At 46.8% G+C, this 13,358-nt stretch overlaps 1 protein-coding gene across 2 annotated transcripts in view; it reads right to left on the bottom strand.

Annotated features, from left to right (window-relative positions):
- Positions 1 to 1,721: 1,721 nt before the first annotated feature.
- The window catches only part of ADORA2A (adenosine A2a receptor), a 36,560-nt gene continuing 24,923 nt past the window's right edge, over positions 1,722 to 13,358 (bottom strand). For both annotated transcript variants that reach the window (XM_061370693.1, XM_061370694.1), the window contains one exon: positions 1,722 to 7,783. In XM_061370693.1, the coding sequence (XP_061226677.1) occupies positions 6,823 to 7,783 (961 nt within the window). In that variant the 3' untranslated portion in view covers positions 1,722 to 6,822. The remainder of the gene's footprint in view (positions 7,784 to 13,358) is intronic.

Here is a 13,358-nt window from a genome sequence, read left to right as displayed (position 1 = left end):
CTCACAGGATCACTCCAAGCTGGAAGAATTCTGTCTCCCTCCCCTGAATGAACACACAGGGACTCTCACTCCTCACTTGGTCACTTCAGTCAAATGCAAGTGTATCCTTCCTGTGAAATTGTGAGGTGCACAGGGCCTCAAGGAGCTCAGAGCTTTTAATTCCCCAAAATTTCTCCTTGAAACACATGATGGTCAAGAGCACAGCAGGTACCTATGTACTATTCTTAGCAGCAAAGGCTTCCTGTTTGGGGGCAGAAGTGACAAGGAAGATCCTGCTGCTTCAAATACTGTGAAAGTTTTTTAGCCAAAACCATTATCCACCCATTAGTAGGGAAAATGCCATTCCCCACAGCCCTATCCGAGTTCACCACTCAGAAATGTCATTGGTTCCCCAGTGCTTCAGTAAATATTACACTTGTTGAGCTGTATCATCCTCAAACAGCCTTAGTCTACAGCAAATGCTCTGCAAAGCCCAGTTTCTCTGGCTGACTAAGCCAAAAACTGCTGAGCAGAGGTTTCCAGATCAGACCAATTGTGCTGTTGAACTGGGAGCTCTCTCTGTTCTTTCAAGTACTTGCTTTCTTCCCGGGTCCAGGTAGGGCCATTGTTCCCCTGGGCTCCTGCAGACGCCCATTGTTCCTCCGAGCTCCTGGCCTTTGATGCTGCAGAACAAAACGCACAGTGTTTGTGAAAGGAGGGAAAAACCAAAAACCTTTTCAATTACACAGTTGGTTGAACAGCTTGGGCACAGCTGGCCACAGAGCACCGGGGAGCCAGCACTGCTCCACAAACCGGGGCCTCCAGCAAGGCCTCTAACCCAGCTGCAAAGTGAACCAAGAGAGTGAATAACCAGTCATTGATGGTTGTTTGGTGAACTTTCATTTCATTACTTCCCAATTCCAAATGTTCCTGGATTGTAGACTTTCATGAACCTCCTCACACACATATTTAGTAGCTGCCAGCTGGAAAAAGCTGGAAATCACTTCTACTTCATCCTTCGGCATTGCTCAGAAATGGCCCTTAGATTCACTGCCTCCACTTCCACACTAGTGTGGCTGATGGGGCTCTCTCAGTGGCACAGCATAATAGGAGAGAGGTCTGAAATTGTAAGGGTCTTACAAGGAGGTCTGAAGTGCACTGGCAGGGCCATGTGGAAGGAGAGCCAGCAGGCTGGGATGCCCCTCTCACAGCTGCAAAGTTGTTTCAGGGTCCAATTGGGGGCAGAAGTGACAAGGAAGATCCTGCTGCTTCAAATACTGTGACAGTTTTTTAGCCAAAACCATTATCCACCCATTAGTAGGAAAAATGCCATCCTCCACAGCCCTATCCTAGTTCACCACTCTGAAATGTCATTGGTACAGAAACGTCAAGGGTACAAAAAGGTACCCTTCAGGTCCTGCTATGCAACACACTGTTCATGATACTGCAGGAGTTTGGGAAATGCAGTGCTCTACCTTGTGTTCAGTATGCAGCTGTAAACGTTTGCTCTTACTGCAGAGATGACAGATCCCAAGATGTCAGAGATGTGAGGGGTCTCCTAATCCATCGGGCTCTGTCACCTCAGTCCATGCTAGTACGTTCTGGAACAGAGTAGGCAGCAGCAAGAAGGGAGCTCTCCGGAAAGGTCAATCTATGGGAAAAGCTGATAATACGATAAGAAAACACTTGCACAAAACAGGGCGGCCCAGCCGGGTCTTCCTGAGACAAAGGCACTCACACTCTCTTTTACAAATATATTTTATTTGAATGCTTATTAAGAAATGTAACCAAGACAGAGTCAGCAGCACCGGCGGCTCCTCACTGCCCAGCAGTCTGACGACTTCACAGGTATGAAAACTTCACAGATTGACAAAAAAAACCCCTTTTGGTCAACGCACTTTAAATACATTTGCATGCACAGGTTCTCCCACCCCCTTCCCTCCCCTCCCACTGGTAACTGATGAACAGAGGGAAAACAACAACTATATTCATAAACCATTTAAATTAAAAGAGTAATTGTTTTATAGTGACAGCGTGTGCAGCAGGGTGTTTGTAGTGTCTTGGTTTGCAGACCACAGAGACAACCGCTCCATGGGATGAGGGCAGGAACACCAGCTCCTGAGACAGAGTGGGAGAAGCAAAGGATGGACTCAGATCAACAGGTTCCAGTCTTGATTTTAACACATCCTTGTGTGAACAGTCCCAGCAGGCAAATAAGACGGGGAGTTACACACAACACTGCCCCAGTCTGGGGATTCTCAGTCTGTCAGGGTTAGGCACCTCTCATGCAGATAAGGAACTGGTGTGATTTTCCTTTTTCTGATGTGTTTTACTGTAAAGAAGGCCAAAAGCTCAGGGCTAGAAAGACAAAACTCTGGGATGACTCAGTGCAGTGTGAGTCCCAAAACAAACTGGGAGAGAATTGACTATGAGGCAGCTAAACATAGCAAAGACCACTAAAGAGTATTTGACAGTTCTAATTCATCACAGCACTCTTACAGCAGGCTTATCTGCCCCACGGAACACAGCTGGATTGATTTGGTTTTAGGTAGAGCTCATGTTCATGAAGCAGAAGGGTTTTTGTTGCACCCGGACACAGTCATGAAATGTGAGTGTCTCTGAAAGGGAGATAATCCACAAGAACTGTCTCTACCTTGGTCACTAATAGACCTTATGAATTGAACCCTTTGCATGCACCAGGTAAGGCTGACTCTCTGTAGTGACCCCTGGAGAGCTCTAAGACTGTACATTCTTTCCAGAGTCCTTCCTCAGCAAGTCCCACCTTGGTCTCATGCCAGCACCATCTGGGCCATCCACAGCACCTCCCAGCACATTCCTGCTCCCCTGAAATCCTCCCAAACATCTCCCCTACAAATCTTCCTTCACCACCAAGATTTCCCATCCACTCTAACCCTCCATTCTGCTCCCACACCTTAGAGACTTTTCTGTATCCACCAGCATCTCCTGGAGCCTCTTCTCAAAGAACAACCAAAGATTCAGACTCTGTCCCATGTAACTCCCAAGTCCATCTGCACAATAAGATTCTTAGCACCAGCTGGGACCAGTGGCAAACCTTTTCTGTCTACACTAACCCCAGCTGTCTCATGACACCGAACTGTTTCTCTGTTCAAGAGCTGCAGTTCAAGCTTACACAGAGCTTTGAAATACTACTGATCCAAATGAAACCCTGCAGGACAAAGCTGTAAGTGCACTTACTTGCACACACAAAACCCAGTGTCTTACTGAGGAGGGGGCCCCAGGAAGAACTCTCGATCAAATTACTCCTGGCAATTGATCAGACTTTACTTTCTCTGAAACCCTGTTTTAACAAATAAACCCTGGAGCCAGAAAGTCTTCAGGGAATGGTGAAATTCATGGATTCCCTCACATCAAATGAGGCATCACATCTCTCTGTAGATCTTCAGCCGCTTTTAGTAAGAAGCTCCAGTTGAATGGAATCAGCTTCTTCTTACCCCAGCTCTTACCCTCTGGACCCACTGAACCTTGGATTCCCAAGGAGGCCTTCTCCAGCCTCTCTGATAAGTCACCTCACTCTTCCCTCTGTCTTGGTACCATCTTTGTTTATCCAGAAGAGCTGTAGTTCACCAGCTAAACATTCTCCAGCTGGAAGGAGAATGGGGATAAGTGGGAAAAAATCATTCAATTTTTCTAATGATCCCTATGCAGTTTGGAAGACAGGTACTTTCCAAGAGTGGAGAATGCTCCCAGAAGAGCACATTTCATTGATGGGACCATACAGCTCTTTTTCCTTTTTTCCCTTAAAAAACTCCCAACTAAACAACAAAACCCCCAAAAGCAAGCCTTGCAATGGTCATCCCTGGGAAATGAGAAATAAGAAGTCCAAAATTCTGTTCAAAAGGCACAAGCCTGTTGAGCTCCCCACAACTAAAACATCTGAGGGTCCATCTCAGACATACATTTGCCAGAAGGCCCACACAGCCTGTGGTGCAATTGCCATCCCTTCCTTCCTGTGACTGCAGACTCACAATGCTATATATAATGTGCTGCCCACTTACCCCCACTGCACTTCCTCCTGCACACATCCCCTGGCCCCTTCACACACTCTATTCCTGCCAAATCTGGATCACTAATATTGAAAGGGATTGGACACACTCGGGGGCACCTCATACAACAACAGAAAAGCTAATTTCAAGACATCTGGAAATTCAGTAAGCTTACATGGCAATCTGGTTGGGCAGGCAAGTTTTCCAGAGTGACAATCCTAAATTTGTTACATCAACATAGATCAACTTGATTCTCGTGGCAACAAAGGAAGAAGCTGCCATAATTGAGTGTGAAGAAGCTCAGGAAACAATAGAAAGCGAGCAACCCACATCAGCTGTTGAAAGTCTGATGCAATGTGGCATGAAACATCGCATTACAATGGCAACTAAAGCTCAATAGGAGACACTTCTGCACTCGTGTGTGTTCCAGCACATAAGTGATGCTGGTATTTTCCCACACTTCCTTTCCTGCTCTGCTTCTTTGTGGACCTAATTGTTATTGACATGAATACCGGATGTAATCTTGTGTTATTCTTAGAAACATTTCAGCTCCCAACTGTGGCCTGAAGAGATCAGACCCCCATTTTCCTGACTGAGTTCCTCTGCCACTGTTACACAGGAGGTCAGAGGAGCCATCCCACAAATAACCTACAGAAATACCCCATCCAGAAACACCAAGAGTAACAAGATCCCAGGCCACCCTACAGAGGAACTACCTACAGTGTCAGTCCCGGGGAAACGGCTTTGTGTGTGTTAATGGTGCTGGACTGATAATCCACTCCTCTGACGTCAGACTACGTAGAAGAGCCGTGCCAAGAAAGCAGCAATTCAATTAAACTGTAAAGTCAATTGTTCTACACATTTACCTGTCTTTCTACTAAGGGTTGTGGTGGCAACCACATCTTTTTGTCCATCTCTTGTGCTACCCTGGAGCAGTTACGTACTTGAGCACATTTAGCACTCTGAACTATTCTCCGCCTTCATGTAGGGACACTGGCAAAAAGAAAATTATCCTCAAATAAAACTGACTTTTCATTTTAATAGTTCACAATATATAAAATAAACATAGAATAAGAACACAGAAACCTAACCTGCTCTTCCTCAAATATCAAAACCCAGTTTCCCTCCCCTTTCTGCAAAAGAGATTATTTGGCTTCTGAAATGTTAGTTTACACACCTGAGGAGGTCCCAGGTTTGGGGGGGATGATATTTCTGACGTTTTCAGCCAGGGAATAAGCTTCAGATCCCTGGAATTAGTGGACTTTTGGTTTTCCAGCAGGACCATTACCCCCCGTCTCTCCAGAAGGCTGGTGGTATTAAATGTGAATTATTTGTCTGGAGAACAAAACTGAGACAATCTTTAGGTAGAAATCAAGCTGAACGTAGCATTCTGCTGTCCTTGAGCTACAAAGCTTCATAAATGGTCCAGAAAATCATCAACCTGCTGTGAAATACTTCTGCAACAAACCACACCAGTGCAGACATTTGCTGCACCATGAATTTGCCTGTTCTCTTACACAGGAGACCGCAGTTCCTAAGCTGGTTTCCTCTACTACTGATGCTTTTCAGCTTCTCAGAGTAGAAGCATCTTCTAACCAAACAGACCCACTTCTGTTGGCCTCTGCACCACAGGGACACATCAGGCTTCACAGTAAAGCACTTGAGGAAAAAACTAAAATCACAGGAGAAAAGGTGTTTAAATAGAGCTCATTGGAATTCAAAAAGTAAGCGTTAGGTATGCGTGCGTGTTCCTCCCCACCCCAATAAAGAAGATCACACAGCCTTTTGAGTGAGGATGAAAATGAACAAAATATGGAAAATCAGCTCCCTTCACACACATCTGGAGCCATGGAAAGAATGTGCATTCTAGGAGCTCAAACACAGAGATGGGGTGGGAAGAAGCAGACAGTGCCACCAGCCTACAGACAGCTCACACACCTCGAGGCATGACCACCCTGGTGACAGACTATAACCTGGCCTGTTTGCCTGCTTGTCTGCAGCACCAAGTCCTGCTAACAGCCCTTTTGCTAAGGGAAATCCATATTACAGACTGTTTTCATTATTTGCTAAACAAAGTAGAGAGCTGTGAGTTTATTTGCCTTGTGCATCTGGAACGTCGAGCGCTCAGGGAATGGATATGAGTTCTGGCCCATCTTTTATAACTTAACATAGAAATAATCTTATCAAGACAAGAAAAAAAATATTCAAGCAACCTGTTGCAGTATAAGCTTTAAAAACATGAACTGAAGGACAAAATGCCATGGTTGAAGGCATCCAAAGTTCCCATCAGGTAAATTCCTTCCCTCTCCAAGCAGCTGCTGGCATCCTTCCTGACCGACAGATGTTGCTGTCCCCCTTGTGTTTGTTGCAGGGCCAAAGTACTGAATGGCCCCTTCCCTGCTGCTCTTCGTAGTTCAGTGAACACTTCCAGGCACACTTTTATTCCTGCTGGTAAAGCCAGCAAAACCGACATACAATCACAGGTACACAGTACAGCATAATGTCATGATATGCCCTGCATCAGCAGGGTCTCCCAGTGCTGAACTTGGAATGCCATCTTTGACCTCGGCGCTGCTCTTGGCGACAGGTCATTGACGGGTAACGTGTCCCTCCTTCCTTAGTCCATTTCAGTGGTATCTTGGCTTTTCTCCAGTCTGGTATTTAGGATCATCCCAACAGTCCTGGGGAGGGACCCCTTTCTCCACAGCAATAGAGATGCGCACCTCTCCCCCCGCCCCCCAACCTCCCTTTCTGCCATGGCAGAGGTCACCAATGGGAAAAAAACAATCATTCTACCAGGAAGACTTTGCAAGTCTCATCAGGAAACATCAGCTGCTGCCAAGGCTGCTCTTTCCAGATCTGGGTAAGACACCTGGGCATCAAGGAGCTCGTCACTGTGCAGCTCCCTGCTCATGCACACATCTGAAAGAATCCCATTTTTGCAGGAATGTAGCAGATGACCATTAGTCTCCATGTCCAGAGCATTTCCATTCTGGTGCCAATCCAAGCCAGCTTTGCATTTTTTTAGGTCCTGCTTTTCAGGATCCCTGTGGATCTCTCCATTGGTGTACACCTCTAATGCATACTCACTGATTCGTATGCTGGCGTTCTCTGCGTCCCCACCATGAGTGGAAGTCCTGGAGCTGGCTGTTCCTGCCTTGAATGGCTCCTTCCTGCCCAGGATGTGCTGGCTGATGATTTTACGGAAGGTGTATCGGAACTCCCTGATTCGGTAGGCATAAATTAGAGGATTTACAACTGAGTTGGCATGAGACAGGATAATAGCCAGATACATCAGCCAGAGGGGAGCATGGGCACAATTTGGGCAAAATAGGGTAAAGCAGTTAATAATATGCAGTGGAAGCCAGCAGACTGCAAACAACCCAACAATGATGGCTAAAGACTTGGCTGCATGGACTTCCTTCTGCAAAGTAGAACGAGAACGTTCTCCATGTACCATTTTATTCTCCATCTGCTTGAGCTGCCGCCGGGCTGCCATGAAGATTTTCAAGTAGATACCAAACATGATGAGTAGGGGCAGGAGCACACAGGCAAAGAAGTTGTAGTAGACCATGTACTCCATGGTGACCACAGCCTCAAAGAGACATGCCACCATACTGTTGCTGCAGTTGATGGGAGAGGACCTGTTGGAACCCAGCTCATCGATCTGGGCGCGATTGTGCCACCCTAGCATTGGTGTCAAGCCGATGATGAAAGATAATACCCAGCAGATGGCAATGATACCTTTAGCTCGAGAGCCAGTCACCAAGCCATTGTACCTATAAAGCAGAGGAAATGGGAATTACATCAGTATAATTCAACAAGCCTCTGACACTCATACAGTTTCCCCATGGCCCAGAAGACATAAGACAGCAAGAAAGGCACCTGCTTCTTCAGATGGGCTCTCAAACTGCCGTGCAGAACCCACGCAGCAGAGCACAGCAAAGACTCCATGGTGATGTTGTATGCCACCTACTTCCCTCCCCTTTCCTTTAGGCAGTGAATATGTGACAGAAAAACAGGGAACTTAATACAGTTTTCATGTGTTCCTTCACCAGCCCACTTGATCATGCACATACATCTTGCAGCCTGAACAATCAACAGCACTGTTCTGACCCTTAGTGATGAAGGCCACCATGGCCCTCTTGCCAAAGTCTGAGATAGTTCCTCCTTTCTGGCAAAGGAGCAGGCTTTTAACATAGACCTGCTATGCCTGTCTTGTAGTAGATCTGCAAGCCAAACAGCACAAAGGTGCCACTGGCTCCACTTCCATGGGCAGGTGTGCTCCAGGGAAATTCTGCTGACTCAACAGCAGAAGCCAGGCTGGCATTGCCTCTCACAGCACCTCACTCTGCTCCACAAGGGCACTTTCAGGAAGGCCAGCACCACCAACCTTCCTGACACAACTCAGACAAGTCAGCAGTTTCCTCATCAGCCTGGCTACGAGGACCCCAAGCATTTCTCAGAAAGGACTTAAGCTGAGTGCTCTGACTGCAGGTGTTCTGTGGGCTGCACTGCACACGCAAAAGGAGACTTCAGTGGTGGAGGTATTGATCTGTTGAAAGAGGCAATAAGCAACACGGCAAGAATCTGACAGTACAGGCAGGGACCTTGGTTTGTTTGCAATATCAGCCAGTTCCCAAGGCCCCACAGGTTACTGCAGGTCCTGAGCTGACTCTACCAGTTCTTCTCTCTGAAAATGTAAATCAGGGCAACAGTTTATTTCAATGCACTTTCCTTCCCTTGGTAATGCTTAACATGGAAAGTAGATGGCCGGATTCCCACATTGTCCAGTGTGGGTCCCACACTGTACTTGACCCCATGTGTCTGCGATCGGACAACAGTAGCGCAGGGCTCCCAGTGTTTACCCAGTGCTCCTTCTCCCTCTGTCCCCAGAATTCTCTCAGCAAACAAACATTAAAAATAAAATAATCCAACAAGCCACAGAAAACTTTCCATCTCTCAATGAAACAGTCACTCCCACAGGTTCATGCTCCTACCCCAATGCAAGTTGAAGACAGAGGAGGAGAGAGGCTGCTTTTGCTGGACACAGTACAGAATGGAGATCCTGCATATGCTTTAAATCCCTGCTGAGGGGCCTTGGGGGAGAAGCAGGCTCCACACAAAGCCTGGCAGGCTTGAGTCTCTCTTCCTCAGTTGCATTTCAAAATCAGAAAAAGGAGTGGGTAATGGAGCCAACCACACAATTCGCAGTATCCAAAAATACTGAAATCCCTCTTCTGTAAATGAGGGAGGAATTTCAGCTGATTCTGAGAGATAAAAAGATTTCTCCAGCAAGCAGTGGATCCTGCTCAATGTCTAGGGGATGCTAAGGGCACAGCATGGACGGTAGCAGTCAGACCTCAGCAATGCAGCAGAACAGCATCTACACTTTAAAAAGTACACTCAGGGAGCAAGAGGTTGGCTGAAGGCACTTGAAGCTTGGAAAAAACCAAACCAAAAACCCTCAAAACCCTGAAGCCCTGGAATTGGCTGCATCTTGTCAGAGGAATTTTGAAATTGTGCAGCTGTTATCCCACGACTAGAGATGTCCCTTCCCTTCCACTAAAAATACATTCATTACTGCTCCAGGCAAGCACCCCCCCTCCTTCTCCCTCCCTCTTCCCCTCTGGGGAATCCCATGCAACAAACTTTACAAGGCTTAGGAACAGCACTTAACCCAAGCAGCTGCCTGCTTTCCAGCTGCAGTGTATTGTGTTGGCAGTGGCAATTGCCAGCCTACCAGAGAGTGCGTTTCCACAACACCCTGTTCAGTTCTCCAAGGGTTAAGAGAGAAAGCTCACAACATCTCACGATGTAGCACTACATTGGACAGGAACCCACTGAGAAATGTTAATGTGCTTGGGAAAGCTTAATTTCTAGGATGCGCAGGGACACCACTGGATGACTGAGGGAGGGTTATTGTCCAGGCAGACTTCCCCAGACTCATTCCTTTTGTCCAGTTAGAGATGTCTAAGAGGCACTGGAGAGTTCATGTACCTGTCTCAGCATCTTTCTAGGCTCACAGCAGCCAGGCCAAAGCTTGTCTCTGGAAGCTCAGTGCTGCACAGCTCTACATGGCAAGTTCAGGGCTTCCAGGAAACATCATACACTGTGAATCGCTGGCACCTATGCAGGAGACAGCCTGCTGCAAAGAGCTAGTCACACCTACAGCCCATGTTCTGCATAGCTGGCAGGTGACTTTGTAGTGTGTCTGATGTGTCCAGACAGCACTGGATTGCCCGTGCACAAGCGGTTCTCGTGCTTCCTGGAAATACAGGACTTGCTACGCAAACAATGACTTATCCTCGTGAAATTCCAGACACAAAGAACATCAGTGCAGATCACAGGGATGCTCACAGTGCGGCTGGGTGTGGGGATGGGTCACCTGACTCCTCTAGAAAACAAACCCCACTTCTGCAAACACATTAAATTGTGGATGTTTTCCCCAAAATAATTTCACCTGCCCTGCTGCTCTTCCAGCCATCAGCCTGGAAACTGCCTCCAGGAGCACAGCTGCCCTTGGTGCAGGAACAACTCAGCAGTGCTGCCTAGAGTAACTCCCCTGAGGATGCGATGCTGCTGGGTCCTTGTCACCAGGATTCCCTCACAAAGTGTAGCACCTCGCCAGTCCGATTCATGAACTATGAAGCTGGGTGGAAGGCAGAGCTGGTATAAGAACCACAGTTAACTCAAGTAGGAGTTAAAATCTTTCCATACATTGCACGATATGTAATTGGCCTAACTCTTTGTCATGGCATCCAACCAGCCAGCTGCTTGTCTTCAAACCCAGCTCTGGCTGACAGCACTGCACATCTTGACCAGACAGCTCTGCCATGCATGGAGCGTGTTTCAGCCACCATCAGCACACCACACCAGAAAGCCTGTGCTCAGCACTGAGGGTGCTGGGCTTTGATCTGAATCCCAGCAGTGCTCAATGGATTTTAACAAATCACTACAAAACACCATTCACTGGATGCATCCACTCAAGAGCCCACACCTTGGGAGCTGCAGCCATAGGGGCAAGACAACAGGAGGATATTCCATCCCTATTACATGCATCTGGAAACGACAGACACTGACAATCCCACCATTGTCCAGGAAATCTTGTGGCAGAGCAAGAAGCCAAACCCAGACCTTCCCATGCACCACCTAAACAATCCTTTCCCGAAAGTCTCACTCAAGAAACTTCCTGCCCTATTACCAGGTGCTGATACTAGTGCTAGTCTAGGCTATGAAGACAGTGTAGGGTTGGATCCCAAAGGTGGACATAGGGCTGTAAACTCCAGAAGCAATAACTGTGGGCAGGCTCCATTCTTTTGCCCAAGGCACAATCAGTTTCCAGACTAAAAGCTTGGAAACAGCAAGTTCCACTGTGGCCCATGAAGCCACAGACAACTGGCAGTGCTTTCAAAGCCATGCCCATGCTTGTTCAAAGGAGGAAGTGACTTATTCTTCTTTCATATTAGGCAGAATCTGCCCATGACCTATTTGACATGAACGAAAATAGGAAAGGCTTGTCATGAAGTCAACAGTTTTATGGTGAGCAGGGAAAGAATAAGTCCAGATATGGCTCAAAGAGATAATAAAACTTTAAATCCATGATTCACTGATTCAGATGTTCATATATGAGCATTTGAGAAGGCAACTCTAGAGAATTAAAGCAATGGCTGAAACAGACTGTTGCCAGCACGAAGGTCCTTTCCATGTCCTATACTTTATTCAGGGTTTGTGTTCACTCCCCTATTCTACCCCAGACTCTGAGAAGCCAGTTCTTCATGTCCATCACCCCTAGCCTCTGGCAGAACACATTCCAATGCCCCCTCAGAGCTGCAGTTTCAATCACCACTACATGGGATAAATCTCTCCCAGTGCTCCAAATGACAGGGAGCTGCACCTCAGTAACACTTTCCTAGAGAAGCATCCCGGCAGCTTAGGCAGTCATCTCCAAAGCAGCTTTCATCAGAGGAAAAGGGCTGCACTTCAACAAGTTACTGCAGTTGGCACTGTATGACCTGCATCAGTATTTAGGCCACGACACCTGAATCCAGCTCACTGAGCAGGCAGTAACCTGAGAAAACTTTTCCATCTGCCTGCAGGAATTAAAACGCCTCCCCTCTCCCCAGTGCATCGGAGCTACCTGTCCTTCACCACGGGAGTATCCTTACCATAGATGCCTACACCAGAACACGTGGCTGGGCACTGTGCCCATGAAGCCTTTGCTGGTACCAAAGAGCCTGGAAAGTGGCAATTGTTTGTGGCCTATGACTTCATCCTGCAGCTCACACTTGCAGCCAGCTTTGTTCAGAGCACCCAGGAGGTTTGTATCAGTGAGCACAGCTTTCAGGTACCTGCCATGTTAGAGACATTTCAGATCTTATCCCAGACCCAGCAATGGCTCACACTCACTTCCTTGGCAGCGCTTTTTGCCACGTGGAAATTGTTACCTTTGTATAAAACACAGCAGAATTCAGCAAAGGGTTTGAGAACTTGTGGAAAAGTTATGGAATTCTATGTTTGAATCATCTGAAAGGCAGAACACATGAGACTTGCACAAATTAGATTTAACGTATTGTTAAAGTTTACATATAGATGTCTTTTCTCACTGCGATTTTGGAGGAGAAGGTCTTTTATCCACAGAAAAATCATTCCAAAGGTAACTAATCATGTACTGAGGTGTCCAAAAAACCAAGCAGAATCATAAATCCCACACTTCTGTCTCCTTAATGCTGACAGATTATTTGTGTGGGAATACACATCCACAGATGTATCCAGAGACATGTGATTACCTTCCTTAGGACAAACCCAACATGAAACAGTTAAAAAGAACAAGAAAATATAGGTTTGTCCTTTTTTGGTTTCACTAGAGCGAAGGAAGTCTGTTTTATTCTTAGGAGCGTTCATCTAATGAATATTAGGAATGCCTGGTGTTACCTTTCTTGTCCTCTGAAGGGGAGAGAAGAGGCTTTCCCAGGCATTAAATGACAGTCAAAACATTCCATCTTTAGCGGCAGGACTTTCCTTCCACTGGTTTGACACATTTTTGAGACAACCAGATAAAGGACGTGAGCAGTCTCAGTCATCCCACATCTCCCTCTTCAGCTAACCAGCTTTCACTTGCTCAGCATGTCTGAGGCTATACATTTAATGCTTATTCATCCATAAAGCCTTCAGGGGAAACACAATTACCAAGTTCTCCACTCGTACTGTAAAAGGAGAAACCAGCGGAGGACAAGGAGGAGAGGTACCCATGGATGTACCTGTGGGTTTCTGCATCCAGTCAGCTCCACTGTTCCCGGGCCAGAGGAGGGTGTGTTCTGTTATGTCAAAAACAAACCAGCAAACCCAGTAGGG

The sequence above is a fragment of the Neopsephotus bourkii genome, unplaced genomic scaffold (genome assembly GCF_033783945.1).
Source record: "Neopsephotus bourkii isolate Nb327-2 ecotype Australia unplaced genomic scaffold, CSIRO-AGI_Nbou_v1 NB_1542, whole genome shotgun sequence".
NCBI lineage: Eukaryota > Metazoa > Chordata > Aves > Psittaciformes > Psittacidae > Neopsephotus > Neopsephotus bourkii.
Note: the sequence above shows the minus strand (reverse complement) of the source record. Positions and strands in the feature narration are given on the sequence as shown.